The following is a 17776-nucleotide window of genomic DNA, read 5'->3' on the forward strand; positions in this document are numbered from 1 at the left end:
AAAACTTGTCAGCGGTCGTTGTCTTTGATTGGGACCTGGACAAGTTTAGGGATACGAATCATGTAAACATTCTCGATAAGATAAGTTAGAATCTGGGCTTTCTCCAACGATATGGGTGGGTGTCCTTGATTGGGATATCTTAACAAATTATTAGGTTATCCAAGTAAGTCGATGAGATACGCAACCATAAGTAGAGAGTAAGTATACTCACACAATTGAAGTCGTTAGAAGTTGTTAAATTATTAATCATCACTTAGCAACTAACCTAGCTTTCACCTTTTCATTGAGTAGATTATATATTAGGCATCAGAATGCAGGTAAGTTGGTGGCCAACCTGAAGAAATGACATCAAATGTTGCAGAGCATTCACTTTGGATAGTTAGAAATGTTTCCCTTCTGCCTCTTTGCACTATATTGCCTTCCACCAACTCTTGTAGTCTTTATAATTACCAAACTAATATTTTCCACTAAGAGTTGGTGTCGACCAGATTCATTTTAAGATGGATAAGAGTCTTTGCTACGTTGGGAAGACAAGGATGGACATTGACACGTACATAACTTGAACCATAGTTATATTAAATAAAAATATATTCGGGAGAAAGATAAGATAATTCATTGTTGTGGGCTTGGGATTGAAGGCCTCGGCCCGGCCCAAAACAAGTGTTGGATCTGGGCTTAGGCCTTAATCGGCCCATAGAATTGACTACTTTGACTCACTTGGCATCGAGTTGGTATACAAGACGAAAGCTTACGATGATATCTGTAGATGAAACATAAATAATATGACGGTCATGATTTGAATCACAAATTTAGAGAGAAAGAGAGAGAGAGAAGAACATTTTGATATGCATGACAACTTTGGAGTTAACGATCATTATATCACCCTCCTATTTTCGAATCTCTACTTAATAATATTATAACCCAAGCTCTCATTATTCCTTCAATCAAATTTGGATGCTTCTGTAATTGCTAGTCGGCATCATATTAGTAGCCATAATATGTCACAAAAAGTTAGTACAAGGACATACTTTTTCTCTGAAAAATCATGCAATTTGGTGTGTTTTGAGTGGTCAAATTAAGGAAATTTCCATTATTTCAAATACAAGCTAAGCTCTAGTAGTATTACTTTATTATATCATATATATCATATATATGCTCTAGTATATTATATATAAAGACACCTTGAGCTTTAATTGACAATTATATGTTCATATGGGCATTGTTTACTTTGATCCATCCATCACGTCCGTAGGTGGTTGAACGAATCCATCTCGTACAACACGTGGATGGCATCCGAGGCTTCTCATTCCAACGGGTATCTTGATGATATGTAGCACTCAAATATATGCCTGAGAAGTATTAGATACGGTTACCTTGGCTTTAATTTCACACATCAATATCATACAATTTTACTTATTATGAGTTAATTTTTAGAATAATAATGTAGGCTGATAATAAATATACAAGTGAAGAGTGGTTGGTATATGACTAAGTATATTCGTCCATATACTATTTATTCTTTTGAAAATAAATAAATAAATAAATAATTAGCTAACCTTAACAAAGAACTTTAGGCATTTAAATTTTAGATAAAGATTTGAATACTAAATGCTATTAAATAAAAAAGAAAAGGAATAGGCAGATAAATTCGGATATGATTTGTTAAAAAAAAAAATGATGATGATAATAAATTTATTTAGAGAGAATATTGATAAGAGAAAAAGAAAAGGAAGAAGAGCATTTAATTAGTTTTGGGTTTAAACATTTTGAATATTTTAATTTAAAACACGTGTCCGTGCACAAGCGGCGTCCTATTCCTTCTGGATCCCTTACCTTACCCACGCCTTCCTCAATTGGAAATAATCCACTGCCTTCTCTCACACGCCACGCTCGCGCTCTCGCTCTCGCTCTCGCTCTCGCACTCCCCTGCCTTTATAATCGCCTCCTTGGCTACTTCATCTTCTCCACCTAGTTGGGAGGAAACTCCAGATTACTCAAAAAATGGTGGTAAGATTCGGCCGCTCCCTTACCTTCCCCACCCCAAAGCTCACCCCTCTCCGTCCCTCCTCCTGTCACGTGCGATCCAAGAGCCTCTCCGACCGCTTCCACCTCGACGACTCCATCTCCGCCCTCAACTTCTGGTCGTCCTCCTCCGGATCGCCCTCCGCCACGTGGATCTCCGATGGCCTGGCCCACCTCGCCCTGCTCCTCTCCTGCCTCTCCGACCTCCTCCTCCTCCTCAGCAGCCCGCAGACCGGGAAAGACCCAATGCGCCGCCTGCGGCGGCGGTCCACGTGGATCGACCACCTCCTCAACGACCTCCTCCTCCTCGCCGACCTCCACGGCTCCTTCCGCACCGCCCTCGTGGGCCTCCACCACCACCAGTCCGAGACCCGCGCCGCCGTCCGCCGCCGCGATCACGCCCGCCTCTCCTCCGCCATCCGGTCCCAGCGCCGCGTCGACCGCGAGATCTCCCGCCTTGCGGCCGCCGCGCGGGAGGTGCTCTCCCGCTCCCGCGCCGCCCCCTCTGCCACGTCGTCCGTGTGCGACGAGGAGGCCGCCTTCGCCGATGCTGTCAAGGAAGCCACCGCCGCCGCGGCATCCGCGTCAGCGGCGGTGTTCGCTGGCATTGCTGCTGTATCGGCCGCAACCCTCGCCGGACCGGCGAAGGTGTCGTTCCCTCCGGCGGGGGACGCTGGTTCCGGAAAGGCGGGGTCGCCAGCGAGGGTATGGTGGGTGGTGAATCTGCTAAGGTGGAGGCGGAGGGCGAAGAAGAGATCGGGGAAGAAGGGGAGACAAGCGGATGAGGGTGCGGTGGAGGAGGAGAAGGAGAAGAAGAGGAAGGCTGCGCTGGAGAGGCTGGAGAAGTTGGAGGAATGCATTAGAGCGGCGGAGACCGGGAACGAGAAGGTGTTTAGGGCTCTGGTTAATACTAGAGTTTCCCTCCTCAACATTCTAACTCCCAGCTTCTAAGTTTTGAGATCAATGAGATATTTCAAATTTATAGAGGAATAAACAATTTATAGGTTTTTTTAGTCTTTTCTTTTAACAAGAAAAATTTTCTTGCTTTGGAAGTGTGTGAATAACATCATATTTTGAGATGTTTATATAGATACCAAATTTGTTACATTGTCTACAAGTGAAGTGAGCTGGCGATAGGTCCAATTCATGAAGCCCAGCCCATGTCATAGTCTCGGGGAGTCGTCAGCAAGAGAGGCCAACGCCTCCGACGCGCGTCAACCGACCAAGACTCTCTGTCACACCTCTCTTTAACCGCCTAATGTTCCCTTCCATCTCAGCTCTCTTGTCGCTGCCGCCTGAAGAAAGGAAAGGATAGACTATAATTTCCAAAACCCTCGGCGACTATCCGTCGCTCTCTTTCTCGCCCCAGGATTCCTCTCATTGAATGGGTTGCGGCTTCTCGAAGCTAGACCACGAGCAGGAAGCCGTCGCTTTCTGCCGCCGCCGAACCGACCTCCTAGCCGCCGCTATCCACTACCGTTACGCTCTCTCTGCAGCCCACGCGGCCTACTCCGACTCACTTACATCCTCCTCCTCCGCCCTCAAAAACCTCCTTCTCGTCCAACCTCCTCTCCCCTCGCTCCCTTCTCCTCGCAAACCCGAATCCTATTCCGACGGCGTGTCTGCCCAACGCGAAGCAATCCTTAAGAGCTCCGACACGGTCCAGTTTGGTTCCTTCCAATCTACTTCCGGGTTCCCAAAATACTCTTCTTCTTCCGGTGTGCAAAATTTGCCGCCTTTGAAGCCAAGGGCACCGTCGCCTCCACCCCCTTCGCCGCCAAGAGCGAATACTTGGGATTTTCTCAATCTTTTTGAGACGTATGAGAATTATTATCCAAGTCGAAGCCCGGAGGAGGCGAGGGAGGTTTCCAACGAAGCTAATGATGATGAAAAGTCTGTAGCTTTCACCATCTCTGTGGCCCAAGAGGACGAAAGTAAACGCCAGCCAAAGTTGATAGCAGCAAGCAGTAAATTTGAATCTGAGGAGCCCGGGGTTGTAGACAAGAAGGTGATTAATGATGAGGCAGCGAAGTCACAGGAGAAGGGTCAGAAATTTCAGGTGATTTCTGTTGTTGTGGGAGAAATTAAAGCTCAATTTGATAGGGCTTCAGATGCTGCCAATGAGCTATCTTTGATGCTTGAAGTGGGAAAGCAGGAATATCACTCAAAGAATTCTATATATCACGGTAAAGAATCATCTTAAATAAAATTTCCTGCACCAGTATTTAGTTCTTTAATGTTGCAAATAATAACTTATTTTGTGTACCAGTTTGTTCTAGGATGGTATGTGCAATGATTCCATCCTCCATATCTGTAAATGATGATGTAGACTTCGAGGAGGATAAGATGGTGGGTTCCTCCAATCTTTCTTCAGCACTAGATAAGCTTTACAGTTGGGAGAGGAAACTATATGATGAAGTCAAGGTATGGCCATTTATTTAAATTTGACTTCGTCTGATTCAACTCGATCGCTATGCCTTTGACATTTGTATTATTAGATGTAATCATTAGATGGGAATACATGACTTTGGAAAAGGAAAGATAGTAAGGGTGCATTCAGTTTCACTGGATACTCCCATTTGATTTGGAGCTGAAAGAACCTTCTTCCTCCACACTAGGGGAGGCAGGGAGCTGAAAGAACCTTTTCAAGTTATGGTTATTAAAAACTATGTTTTCTAGTTGTTTTGTGTGTATAAGGTAGTTGTACAGTTTGCCTCCGTATGCTACTTTTAGTGAGTTAATCCTTCTCGCTTTCTTGATTTGATCTACTTTTAGTGAGTTAATGTGCCTTTTCTACTTGGTTGAAGTTGTCTGACATGATTTTCTCACTTGATTAGTGCGAATCGCTGAATTTTGCATGAATTTTCTCTTGCAGGCTGAAGAAAAGATGCGGCTACTTCTTGTTAAAAACTCAAAGCGTCTGAAAGCCTTGATGGAGAGGGGTGCAGAAGCTTACAAGATTGATTCCACAAGGAATTTAATTTGGAAGTTGTCGACAAAGATAAGAATAGCTATTCAGGTCATTGACTCGATATCTGAGAAGATAAATAAATTGAGAGATGAGGAACTATGGCCACTGATCACTACACTAATCCAAGGGTATGGTCCTCTCTGTTCACTCGTGACTTCCAGTGCGCATAATAATGTCCCTAATTGGTTGTCCCCAAAAATATACATGTTCATACAGGTGCAGACACGCGTTTATTAGCTTCGGGGACTTGATTTTTCTTGTCAGCATATGACATTTGATATGTTTACACATGTTATCGTGTCTAACAAAAGTCTCCATCACAGGTTTGTGAGAATGTGGAGAGTTATGCTCGACTGCCATCGGGTGCAGCGTCAAGCCATATCAGAAGCTAAACACTTACTAGATTTGGATGCATCCGGTGGGGAAACTGCTGATGCTTCGATGCAGCTTGAAATAGAGCTGACGAAGTGGATGGTTGATTTCTCGTCTTGGGTTAATGCTCAGAGGAACTACGTCAAAGCACTGAATGGATGGCTTTCACTCTGTCTTCATTATGAGCCTGAGGAGACAGCTGATGGTGTTCCAACCTATTCTCCTGGAAGAATAGGTGCTCCCCCTGTATTTGTAGTCTGTAACATCTGGTCTCAAGCTGTGGACAGGATTTCAGAAAGGGAAGTGACTGATGCTATGCAGGCGCTTGCCGCTAGTGTACGGCACGTCTCGGAGCAGCAAAGTTTTGAGCAACAACACGAGTGGATGATTGCGATTAGAGAAAGGGATAGGTGGGTTAAAGCGATGGAAAAGAAGATGCAAGAAATTCACAAGGAAGTGGACGTCCTTAACAGAAAATTGGCCCGAGTACCGGGCCAGATTGGTTTGCCTCTCCACGGTCACAAGCGTGAGGGCCACACTCACGCAGCGAGCAGTGATCTGCAGACAGGTTTGAGGCATCTTCTTGAAGCGCTGGAAAACTTCAGTGCTAGTTCCTTGCAAGTTTACGACGAACTCTACAAGCATGCTGAAGAGAAGAGGATGTCCCAAGTTTATGCCAAACTGTCATGACCTTATGCGGAATGTTGCCGCCAGTAAGTAAGTGAAGGCAAGAGCTCAGAAAACAATCCAGGTAATGAAATGTCAACTTTTTCCTCACCAATCTCTTTACTGTATAGGTTTTCAACAAGGACAATTTATTCTAGTTATGCAATCTTGTTTATTATTCCAACCCTGAAAAGTAGTCTTGCAAGAATGCTGCGCGTCAAAGACTAATGCCTTCTAAGTGGTAGGTCCTTTTTAGGTAGAGATGCTCAGTTAATGATGGGAAGAATGATTACTCTATGTAATCGTGCTTTGGAATCCTTACACCAAGCAAGCAAATTATAATCTCCTGCCGTCCTAGAAAGTTGTTTATTAGGGGTTATACTTTTGTCTTCGTGGCCGCCGAGATAGGGAACGATCGGCCCACGTTGGACAAGTGCGTGTCGTGGAAAATATTTGTCCTAATTACACTTGGCTGCATCCAAATGGTTGGTTGAAGTGACACTTCACAGGATAAAAACGTAAAGATGACTCTATCTTTGCGATGTATGAATGGGGGACCCCCCGTGAGAAGAAGGGGCATGGCTCATAAGTCACGCCTCATGGTAATACTCGAAAACGACGTATAAACAAATTAATAATATTGATGGTTGTTTCGAAAATGACGTTATGATGATGGGAGTAATATTAATGGACAGAATTGTACAAATCCTAGCCCCGCCAACCGACTTGAGAAAGAAGGGAATTAAGGAACAAATATTCTTTACTGCTCCTCAAAATCAAGTAAAATTATATATAAATGATCTCACAGAGGAAGAGGAATGGAGGAAAAAAAAAATATTAAACCAAACAAATTCTTTAGAATTAAATTAATTTAATTTAATCTAATAGTTGGGAAGACGACGTGCTCTCTTTTTGAGACACCCAAAGTTGCTCAAATGGGTGATAAAATCTACCTCCATGTTTGAATGGATAGCTAGGTGTTTGAAATTTTGCTTGTTTCACGTTGACTTCTTCACAATTTATATAGTGTTGTTTTTCTTGATAAGTAAACTAAAATTGAGCGTTTTGTTCTTGAGATCCATGCCTTTGCCTATTAGACTATATAGTTTCGTAATGTTTTTTCTCCTGCGCCAACCCTAGCACTCTACTAGAGTTTGGTAGTCATTTTTCTCCCCATTGTGTGGATCCCCTTTCTTGTTAGAGTCCCTTTCTCGTTTCTTATCTAGTTGGGTGCTAGGGCACGGAAGATGCTCTTCTCCCATAAAGTTATTCTCTCTCTCAATTTCTTTTCTCCTCATATGCCAAATCCACTGCCTTATCTTCTCCAACCCTATCAGTTTTTGGCTCCACCCCTTTGCGCCCCTAACTCCATCGATATTTCACTTCGCCCTCTCTCTGCCTACCCCATCACATCGAAATCCTATTTACTCTTAATGGCGCAACCTCTAACCTATCTGTTCCCTTCTCTGGTCACTATTTCTTGTAGAGCTTTGGCCCCTGCTATTTCTCTAGCCTCTCGCCCTATTATTGCCTCTGTCCTCATGCTGCGATGGTCATGTTGGCTTCTCCAGTTTGTCAAAGCCCTAGGTAGTGACCATACCAGCATCCCTCTTGCCCTATCTCCTTATTGGGCTTCCTTTGTTATGACTACTAACCAGTGGTGAATCTGATAGGATTGTTAATGGTTAGTTTTAATTTAGGTTGTATCATTGCGTTGGCCGGTCCTTATGTGTATTTGGTTTATTTTAGTTGAGATGAGACTATCTTGATAAGCCAAAAGGGAGGCTCTAGAGGTGATATCCTATTCCATCCGTTTATCTATATTTATATGAATAGTTGTTTTGTTATAAACTAATATCTTAGTTTAACGTTGGTGAGTATATTTTATTACCGTCTATTTTTGTTATAAGAGTGTGACTTACTATAGAATCTTAATCGCTGTCGAAGTGAATGAATTATTTCTCAAAGAGACAAATAAATTTTGATAAGAGAGAGAGGGAGAGAGAGAGGGGTGCAAGGAAGCGGCCGCAAATGCAATCCATCACCTCTGCGTGTATCTTCTTGTCAATGGGTCCACTTTGGAGTACGGCATAAATTGTCACACAGCCTGTACATGATCGTAGTGTGGCATCAATGATTGGACTCCACTAGGGATGCATATGGTCTTCTCATCTCTCACCAATTTGTCATCCCAATTCACGTATAATAAAAAAGCACTTCCCTCTTCTCTTCTGCCAAACTTCCTCCAATTCTTTGCCACTAACAGTTATGTCAATCTAAGAGTGTATATCAAATCCACGTAATACTAAACATCAGCTCAAAGTTACATAATCAAATAATTGAACTTAAACCTCAATTATATATTATGATTGAGTTATTTAGTACAAGGGCCTTCTCGTAGACTACTTTATTAATGAAGGATATATATATATAGAGAGAGAGAGAGAGAGACATGTATGACGTCATGCTGCAGCTAGAAGATCTTTTTGAAGCTGTTTTTCTTTTTCTTTTTACCTCATCCTTTTCCTCCTAATCAATGCAACGATTTCACAACTCACGAGGACGAGATTCGATGGAAGTGTGGGTAAATTTTTACTGCCACTGATGATGTAATTTGACAAAAGAGGAAGGGAAGGAAGCGAGGGGATCTCCAGTGTAATCTACTGGCCACTGGAGACGCAACTTGAGACTGCCATCTGCACCCTTCTCGGAACCCACGCATCCGGTGACGTCCACGTCGGCCACGAGGTAATCTACTATAGATTAGTACTACCCACAGTAGCGACCCGATCATGTGCAGCACGGCGCGTACGACTTTCCTGCATGCCCGATCCATTAGTTGAATGCTTCTATTAATAAGGAGTTTGAAGTGAATAAATTAAGAAAGAGGGAGAAAGGAGAGAAGATGATTGGATCGTGGCTAAGCCTCTATCATTTTGGTGGAACGAGAACAACTATGATCAAATGATGTTTAACAAGATTACAAGATTGCCCCCTGTGATAACAAGAACTCCTCTTCCGTTCTTTTTCCAATCAAAACCGCGGCGAGGAAATGGCCCGACGTGTGGAAATTATTGCCCCTATGACACTCCACCAAAAAGGACTAGATGTCTAGCCCAGCCAGCAATGCTACGATGCCACCTCGGATAAAATAAATTAAGTAAAAGAAAGACGCGCCGTGGAGCGGTGGTACCGTGCTCGTGTGGACAAAGCTTTCGGACAAAAGGCGGAGCAAGGAGCCGTGGGGTTGGGATAGGGGAGGGGGTTCTTTCTGCAAGAGGCCTGAAGCACAAGTGGTTATTTGCAAAAAATGCCCAATATTACTCACCATATTTTGTCGCTAGAGCGAGAGCGTGAGATAGATAGATAGATAGATAGATAGATAGATATAGAGAGAGAGAGAGAGAGAGAGAGAAATCTCGCTTTCGCTTCCACACGCAGAGAAGCAAAAAAGAGGAATCACAGCTTTCCTCATTCGCTTCTTCTATCGTATCACTTCCTGTTTGTAATAATTCCCCAAATAGATATTTATATATATATATATATGTAGAGAGAGAGAGAGAGAGAGAGAGAGTAGCTGTCGTGGGGTAGTTGTTGGGGGAGGGGGGAGATGGGGTGTTGCGGCTCATCACTGCGGGCGGAAACCCACCCGGAGAAGCAGACCAACCACCACCAATCTCGGCCAACGGAGCAGCGGCCATCATTCTCGCTTCAAGTGGCGGCGACGCCGCTGGATTCCGTAATCGGCGGGGAAGTACCGCCCTTCGCCGAGTTCTCCTTGTCTGAGCTCAAAGCCGCCACTAATGGATTCGGCGCCGAGAACATCGTCTCGGAGAGCGGCGATAAGGCACCCAATCTCGTCTACAAGGGCCGCCTACAAAACCGCCGCTGGATCGCCGTCAAGAAGTTCACTAAGATGGCCTGGCCCGATCCCAAGCAGTTCGTTGTGCGTACTTCGTTTCTCTTTTCTTATTTGCAAATTTTGGTGTTCTTTTTTAAAAAAATTAATTGGTTGTTTTTTTGAGAAATTGCGAATTGGGTTTATCAGGAGGATGCAAGAGGAGTTGGGAAGTTGAGGCATAGGAGGTTGGTGAATTTGATTGGGTACTGCTGTGAGGGAGATGAGAGGCTACTTGTTGCCGAGTACATGCCGAATGATACGCTCGCTAAGCATCTCTTCCATTGTAAGTACCCAGTTCTTTCTTTCCTTTTCTTTTAGAATTGGGTATTGATTAATTCGTATGTACGAGTCTTCTTTTTTTAGAAAGGTGTTCCTTTTTTTTGCAAGTCTTCTCGTTTTTCCCTTTTAATTGACAAAGCTGTTTCTTTTATGCTGCTTTCTTTACTCTGCACGAAGTCGGCAGCTTTTGTTTTCAAACATCGATTGCTGCCATGATCTCTGTGGTACTTCTGATGCCTTGTGGTGACCCCTTCAGGCTTTTGTTGGTTACTCTCACTTCAAATCGCACAAAATGCTTTTCTCTCTTAATTTTGTCCAGTTTGCACAATTTTCTTTGTTGTTGAACTTTGCTGTGCCACAGTTTTCTTCATTTCTAGATGAAGAAGACAGCCTTAGCAACTGAGAAATCAGTATTGTGTGGTTATGGATGAATGAGGTGGATGACCATAACTGGAGTCTCTGAATTCGGCGTCAATTGTATACCTTGAAGACATTACTTACTGCCTCTCATGAACTTTCTTATGGACAAAAGGAAAATTTTCTTTTGTGTCTTTTATTGGCAAGGCTGCTGCATATATTCAGTGTTTTGTTTAACAATTCCGATCTTATTTTGCTGGTTATTGACTGTTCTTGTGTATGGAACTTTTAACAGGGGAAAGCCAAACTATTGAATGGGCTATGCGGCTAAGAGTTGCTTACTACATTGCTGAAGCATTGGAATATGGTAGCAATGAAGGACGACCTTTATATCATGACTTAAATGCATATCGTGTCCTTTTTGATGAGGTAAAAGACTCCTTTCGAAGCTTCTTTATTTAAGACAGAATTGATGATAATATACAAAATATTACTCAATGCACAATATTTCTTTACTATTCATTTTTTGGTTAGATTGGTGAGTGAAGTTTGTATTTTTATTCTTTAACACGCGGTTACTGCATTTTAAATGTGAAAGGGTCATATATTACACTCTTATATATATTTTACATTGGTGCTAATTCCTTTGCAGATACTGTAGTAGCAATACTGCTAATTTAGTTCTAATCCTGATATTGTCTAATGTGGCAGTTCTTTGTCTCTTTACTTTTAAAGACAACTTTTGTTTTGTTCATCTTCTTTGTACACTTTTCATGTACGACAGAATGCTCACAAGAACGGAATAATCCTCAAATGCCTTGGAATCTAGAAATGTTTCTATTAGGTGTGAATTGTAGTAGTATGTTCTGAACTTTTTGTAGAATTAAATATTTACAACATGATACTGTTTTATGCTGGTTTTTTCTTTACAAGCAGATCTAAAAAGGAAAATCAGCTTGATCACTTCATCTCTCTTAGCAGGATGGTGATCCTCGTCTTTCTTGTTTTGGTCTGATGAAAAACAGCAGGGATGGAAAAAGTTATAGCACAAACCTAGCTTACACACCTCCAGAATATCTAAGAAATGGTATGCCTCTGTTTTAGTATGTACATCTTTTGAGTATAATATATTAAGTTGGAAGGCTCCAGTCTTGTTTGCATGCCATTGAAAGTCTTGCTTATATCTTTTGGTTTATGCATCTCTCTAATCCTTCATATGAAGTTATAATTATAGTCCTCCCTGGTCACTGGAATGGTAGAACTTTAGACATTGACTACTTGGAGTTAGTAGGAAAAGTAGAATTTTTTCTGTTTACCAGTCTCTTACTTTGGTGGCACTAAGTTTCTTTTCTTATCTTGTTTATGCTTCTTTATACTTAGGCCAGGTTGCTTTGAAGAAAATAAGCCAGAGAAGGGGCAGAGTTTGTGAAGACATTGGTTTAGACTATAAAGAAGGTTACAGGCTTATTGCAGATACTTAAAAATTAAAAAATTTCTGCAGAAATGAACTTATTAGGCTAAAAATACCACTGCAGCAATTTCAGCTATGGTTTGGCCAAAGCAGATTGACTTTGTTAGAAAAATGAACCCTTGAAATAACTTGCAAGCCTATGATAGTTGTATGCATTTCCTCTTTCCTATTTCCTTGTGTGAAATATGTATCTTGAACCATCAGAATCTCTTTCTAATATATGGAATTTGTGTGGCTCTAGCGAGTTGATTTTCTTGTTTCTAACTCGTGTCATCTCTTCATCTTTACTTTGATCCTCCTACTAGTTCATGACTACAAAAAGTACTTCTTGCCTGACCACAGGCACAGACTGCGTAACTACAGCTTTTACTAATGTCCTGGCTTTCCATGAGGTGATGGCCTATTCTTGGTACATCCATATGTCAGGATATGATAGAACATAAACTCGTTAAGTAATGCTAATTTTCCATTTTTCTAAAGATCTTCATGTGTTTCGGTGTTCAAATTGAAAAGGTTATAATCTGATTTGGTAATACTAAGATTAATGGACTTAATTGAAAAATGAGATACAAGCGATAAATTCCAGAGACATTTTGTGGAGAGGATGCATTGTGTATGAGATGATTTGGTAGGATCACAAGATAAAAGGAAACAAAAAGTTTGTATTCCTGACACCTTTTCTTTTCCTTGTTGCAGGGAGGGTGACTCCAGAAAGTGTGATATTCAGTTTTGGCACTGTCCTCTTGGATCTCCTTAGTGGAAAGCGTATCCCACCAAGTCATGTACTTCTCAAAACATGGTTCCCCGTGCAAATTAATATTTTCTATATTCCTTAAGAATGGTTGTTTGCATTCAATTTGAATGTTCCACGCTAAAATTCACAACCATTTGACACTGATAAATCATTGTATGTTTTCACCCAATATATTAAAATATGTATAGAAACCTCTTCTGCAGTTTGAATATCTAGTTGGCATATCATTTTAGGAACAATGTATGATTTACCACTATTTCCATATTATGACCTAACAGTCAACTTATAGTGTGTTTTGTTTGTACTTCTCTCTACTATGTCTTGTTTTACAAATAAGTTGAAATTAATTAACCTGACGGCCCTTATCAATACCTTGATATTCTTGCTTGCAGGCTCTTGATATGATAAGAAGTAGAAACATCCTGCAATTTATGGACTCACATTTGGAAGGAAATTTCTCAACAGAGGAGGCAACTGCTCTTGTTGATCTTGCTTCTCAATGTTTGCAATATGAACCTAGGGATCGACCCAATACGAAGAATTTGGTTTCCATAATTGCGCCGTTGCAGACCAAATTGGAGGTAATGCTCTCATGTTATTCATGTTATCCTTTATGACCATAATAATATGCTAGTTTCACCTAGCAAAATTTGCTGCTCTGTCTCACTGGAATCATTATGTTCCAAAGCAATGACATTGCATTCTTAGAGGAGATAGTAGTCAAAAAAGCATATTATGGTCCATGTTTCTGTTGAACTAATTTCTTGTTGTCTTTGATAGCAATTTTCAGTATCTGTGGAAAATATTCTTTACTGTTATATATGATAAGAGGCCCATATTGTTCTACATTGTGGGATTCCTTGTACTTCATTTTCAGAGTTACCAGTTGCTCGTATACAGACTCACATATGAGGTAGATTACAAAGTTAATGTTAAATATGTTAAAAAGATTTAGTAATTTTTTAGTCAATGATTGCACCTTGTGGTTTGAGAAATCTCATTCTAAGGTGAAATGTTCAAAACACTCTGTTCCACTTTGGATTAGTTTTTATGATCCTGAGATACAATTAGTGGTTAGATATATCAAAAACTTTTCCCATATTTTTAATGTGAAGTTTGTAGCTGAACTCTCTCTCTCTCTCTCTCTCTCTCTCTCTTCCCTAAGAATATTTCGAATAAAACTATATACATATATATATATGCATGTATGAACAGATGTAAAATGGCTATCATCTTTTATACAAACTGGATTTCCTATGCAAATTCTAATAGCCTTATATTAAATACTTCTTTGGAAAAATGTCAATAGCATTATACCGCTGATATTTGCAATGCAGGTGCCATCTTATGTGATGCTTGGGATCCAAAAGCATGAAGAAGCGCCTCCTCCTCCAGCTCCATCACCTCCACAACTCCGTCTTTCACCCATGGGAGAAGCATGCTCCAGAATGGACCTTACTGCCATCCATCAGATTTTAGTGAAGACACATTACAGAGATGATGAAGGAACTAATGAGGTACATATTTCAAAATATAGGCTATTGTGATGCACTCTGAACCCTGGTTTTCACATGAAGGCCAATTTTGTTTAACGGACGGTTCTGCTTTCTGGCATCAGTTATCATTCCAGGAGTGGACACAGCAGATGAGGGATATGCTGGATGCCAGGAAGCGAGGGGATTATGCTTTCCGTGATAAGGATTTTAAGGCAGCTATTGAATGCTATACCCAGGTACAGAGACTTCCACACAAAAGGGCACCTGATTGCATTGTTCCGCTTCCGCATGGCCTGAAATTAGATTTAATAACGAGAATTATGCCTCCATCCTTTGATGTGCAGTTTCTTGATGTGGGAACGATGGTCTCACCAACAGTACATGCAAGGCGAAGCCTGTGTCACCTTATGTGCGATCAACCTGACGCAGCACTTCGGGATGCAATGCAAGCACAGTGCGTTTATCCGGATTGGCCGACAGCTTTCTATATGCAGGCAGTTGCCCTAGCCAAGTTGAATATGCAGGCTGACTCCCTCGACATGTTGAATGAAGCAGCAGAACTAGAAAACAAGAAGCAAAAGGGAGGGAAAGGTTCTTGAGCTTGATCAGAACAGCCGCATCTTTTGGCAATCTCTTGCCGACAACAACGAGGAGGATTCCTTTACTGTGTTGATACACCATTAGTACTAGTAGACCCTCTCAGGATGGTGTTTTATAGAGAGAACCCTTTGATAAACATTTGACACAATTCAGTTTGTTGTCTGGTCTAATTTTTTGGCCCCGTATATATATGATCATACCATTCAAAAATCAACAGGAATCAGGATTCTCAGCAACATTTGTCAGGATTCTTCAACTGATCTATTCCTTGTTTAAGTTTCCATGGCTGCACTTTCTACGACTCCTCTTCCTGATTTCTTCAATCAATACAATCTCTCTTTTAAATCTTTTCCACAAAATAATCTGCAGACCTTTTATTAATCAAATCTATAGGACATGCCATGACTTCAACACAACGGACAGAAGAACAATTGATGAGTTTAATAATAATGAAAAAAAAACTCATCCAGTCATCCTAAACGACGAAGACACGGCACATCTGGAATAACATATCCCCTCGAATAGCCATGGGCATTGATGCAAGCTGCATCGGTCTTCACCCCAGGAACTGCAGATGTTATGTTGACGAAACTGAGCTCGATGGCGTTGCAACTAACTGTCTGGCTACAGTTGAGTGTCACCGCTGTTGCCGTTTGTGAAGTCCCATACAGGTGATCATATGTTATGTTGCTTATCTGCACGGCCTTCGGCTTCATAATGGAAACATGATTCAAATATCTATCTATATACATATATGATAGGGTGTAATTTTATAATTTTAATTTAGATTATATATACCTGGGCTATGCAGCTCCGAGCTTGAGAAAGATCACAATAATATTGGTCGATGATGACGGGATTCATTACATTAGTGAAATTTATATTCTCGAACCACACAGATGTAACAAATCCTTCGCCACCCTGCAACAAAAATTAATTTTACTAACATGATTCCCATAAACAGGTTAATTATCAAAGTACGTGGGTGGTAAGTTTATACCTGCCAAGTCTTAATCCTCGCTCCATTACTACTTGCCTTGAAGTTCACGTAGCTCACATGAATGTTCTCCACGGACACCTGCTCTCCTTTTCCCCCCAAGCTTCCCACACTAGTAAAATAATACCAAGTTATTAGATACAATAATTAGTGATTAATTAGTTACATCACATTAAATTACGTACCTTATGCCATGACCAGGGCCACATTCTATATGGTGGATATCAAGATCCGAAGTCTTATCCCCTATGGAGATGCAGTCATCGCCTACCCCACCATGCACAAGATTAAGATCAATTACCATATCGATTCCAAAATAATTAACTTTATGGTCTTAAAATATACCCTGATATTGATATTCGTAGAGGGATGTTTTAGGTGTTTTAGAGTAAGATGTCAATTATAATACAAGTAAAACGAAGGGTGTAAATTATAAAATTTTCCAAAAGGACAAGTATTAATTAAGTAGCAGTGAACCTGTCCCGATAACACTATATCCGATTTCCACATGCTGTGAGTGCTCGACGTGGATGCCGTCGGTGTTCGGGCTCGTCGCCGGGGAAGTTATATGGAGATAGGTGGCGTTAATCCGGAGGCCGTCGTCGATAGCTACGTGCATCTGGGGGCTATTCGTAAAGGTGAGGTTGCTCAGTTGTAGGTCAGTGCATCCGATGAGCTTTATCATCTAAGGACCATAGTGAAAAATAGAAGACTTATGAAGGAATCTTACCGTTTAATTAGTAATAATAGGCTAAATTAGGATTACAAGGAAAACTAACCGCGGGTGCTTCACGAAAGCATCCCTGCAAGAAGTATATATATATATTATTATAAAAAGAAGTTGAATAGTAAATTAAGTCATTAGAGATGAAGGTTTTATAAAATTTCCATTAGTAAATAGTAATAGTAAGTGTCATACTGGTTTAGGATTAATGTTGCACTTTAGGTTCCACCAGCTCTGGCCCCGGCCGTCGAGGGCACCCGGGCCGGTGACACTTAGCCCTTTGATCCCATGGAATTCCAGCCATTTGCTCATGTCCTTTGCGTTCCATCTGCTAAGCTCAGGTGCCACAATTTGGCCCAAAATCTAGCATTCATTATTATTATTATCATTAAGAAAAAGAAGGAGAGAAATATATGAAAGTTAATGATAAAATCAATAATGTTAATATACCTGCAGATTTAGTTTGTTAGATTTGCAATTGCCCTCAAAGACGATGGGCAGAAGTAGGAAAGTATGACCCGAAGGCACAACCATGGTAGAAGAATCCCCAGCTGCGGCACACGTAGCCTTCCATGTCTCCATGAATGCCTTCATAAGAAGATAAACCATGCATATGAAATTTTATTTTTCAGATATGCATGTAATATATATATATATATATGAGAGAGAGAGAGAGAGAGAGAGAGAGAGAGAGAGAGAGAGAGAGAAGAAGAAGAAGAAGAAGAAGAAGAAGAAGAAGATGATGATCTAATGTATATATTTTTCGTTACATTTGTATCATCTGCAACACCGTCACCTTTAGCTCCATGATCCATAACGTTGAACACTTTCTGGCCATTGATGAAAGTTGCTGAATGGACCAGCCCTAATATTGGAATGACAAGGGCTATAAAAGTCTGCAGATAATATGTATATATATATATATATAAGCATGTTAAAGATATACTATCCTTCATAAGAAATAATAATAAGCAAATAATTTTCCATTCACTCATAAGGACAAAAAGAAAAATCATCATCTTGGCTTCTTACCATCTTGTATCTCAGTAGTTTAGTGTGGCAATGGCACTAAGAACGTGGAGTTATAAGAAATTAAGCAAATGTTCCATTATATATGAGCTTTAGATATATAGCCTATTTCGTTAAGTAATAAAGTAGTTAATACT

The 17776-nt window shown here is 40.9% G+C and overlaps 4 protein-coding genes across 4 annotated transcripts; 3 read left to right on the plus strand and 1 right to left on the minus strand.

Annotated features, from left to right (window-relative positions):
- The first annotated feature begins 1780 nt into the window (after positions 1-1780).
- LOC140761932 (uncharacterized) lies at positions 1781-2994 on the plus strand. Its single transcript, XM_073099473.1, has one exon. It carries the CDS (start codon positions 2002-2004, stop codon positions 2971-2973), a length of 972 nt encoding a protein of 323 aa, XP_072955574.1. The 5' UTR covers positions 1781-2001; the 3' UTR covers positions 2974-2994.
- A 412-nt stretch (positions 2995-3406) lies between these two features.
- Positions 3407-6761, plus strand: LOC140761930 (protein ALTERED PHOSPHATE STARVATION RESPONSE 1-like). Its single transcript, XM_073099471.1, has 4 exons — positions 3407-4208; positions 4292-4446; positions 4898-5121; positions 5317-6761. Exons 1-4 carry the CDS (start codon positions 3407-3409, stop codon positions 6053-6055), a joined length of 1920 nt encoding a protein of 639 aa, XP_072955572.1. The 3' UTR covers positions 6056-6761.
- Positions 6762-9602: 2841 nt separating this feature from the next.
- LOC140761931 (serine/threonine-protein kinase BSK1-like) lies at positions 9603-15127 on the plus strand. Its single transcript, XM_073099472.1, has 9 exons — positions 9603-9977; positions 10080-10215; positions 10864-10997; positions 11550-11655; positions 12736-12821; positions 13186-13374; positions 14131-14310; positions 14412-14525; positions 14634-15127. Exons 1-9 carry the CDS (start codon positions 9642-9644, stop codon positions 14886-14888), a joined length of 1536 nt encoding a protein of 511 aa, XP_072955573.1. The 5' UTR covers positions 9603-9641; the 3' UTR covers positions 14889-15127.
- Positions 15128-15359: 232 nt separating this feature from the next.
- Positions 15360-17605, minus strand: LOC140762617 (polygalacturonase-like). Its single transcript, XM_073100489.1, has 10 exons — positions 17602-17605; positions 17381-17475; positions 17061-17198; positions 16806-16973; positions 16666-16689; positions 16364-16571; positions 16072-16153; positions 15890-15998; positions 15688-15810; positions 15360-15599 (listed from the first exon to the last, which is right to left on the minus strand). Exons 1-10 carry the CDS (start codon positions 17603-17605, stop codon positions 15360-15362), a joined length of 1191 nt encoding a protein of 396 aa, XP_072956590.1.
- Between the last annotated feature and the right edge of the window lie 171 nt (positions 17606-17776).

The sequence above is a fragment of the Typha angustifolia genome, chromosome 7, assembly GCF_048772165.1.
Source record: "Typha angustifolia cultivar Huaian chromosome 7, ASM4877216v1, whole genome shotgun sequence".
Taxonomy (NCBI): domain Eukaryota; kingdom Viridiplantae; phylum Streptophyta; class Magnoliopsida; order Poales; family Typhaceae; genus Typha; species Typha angustifolia.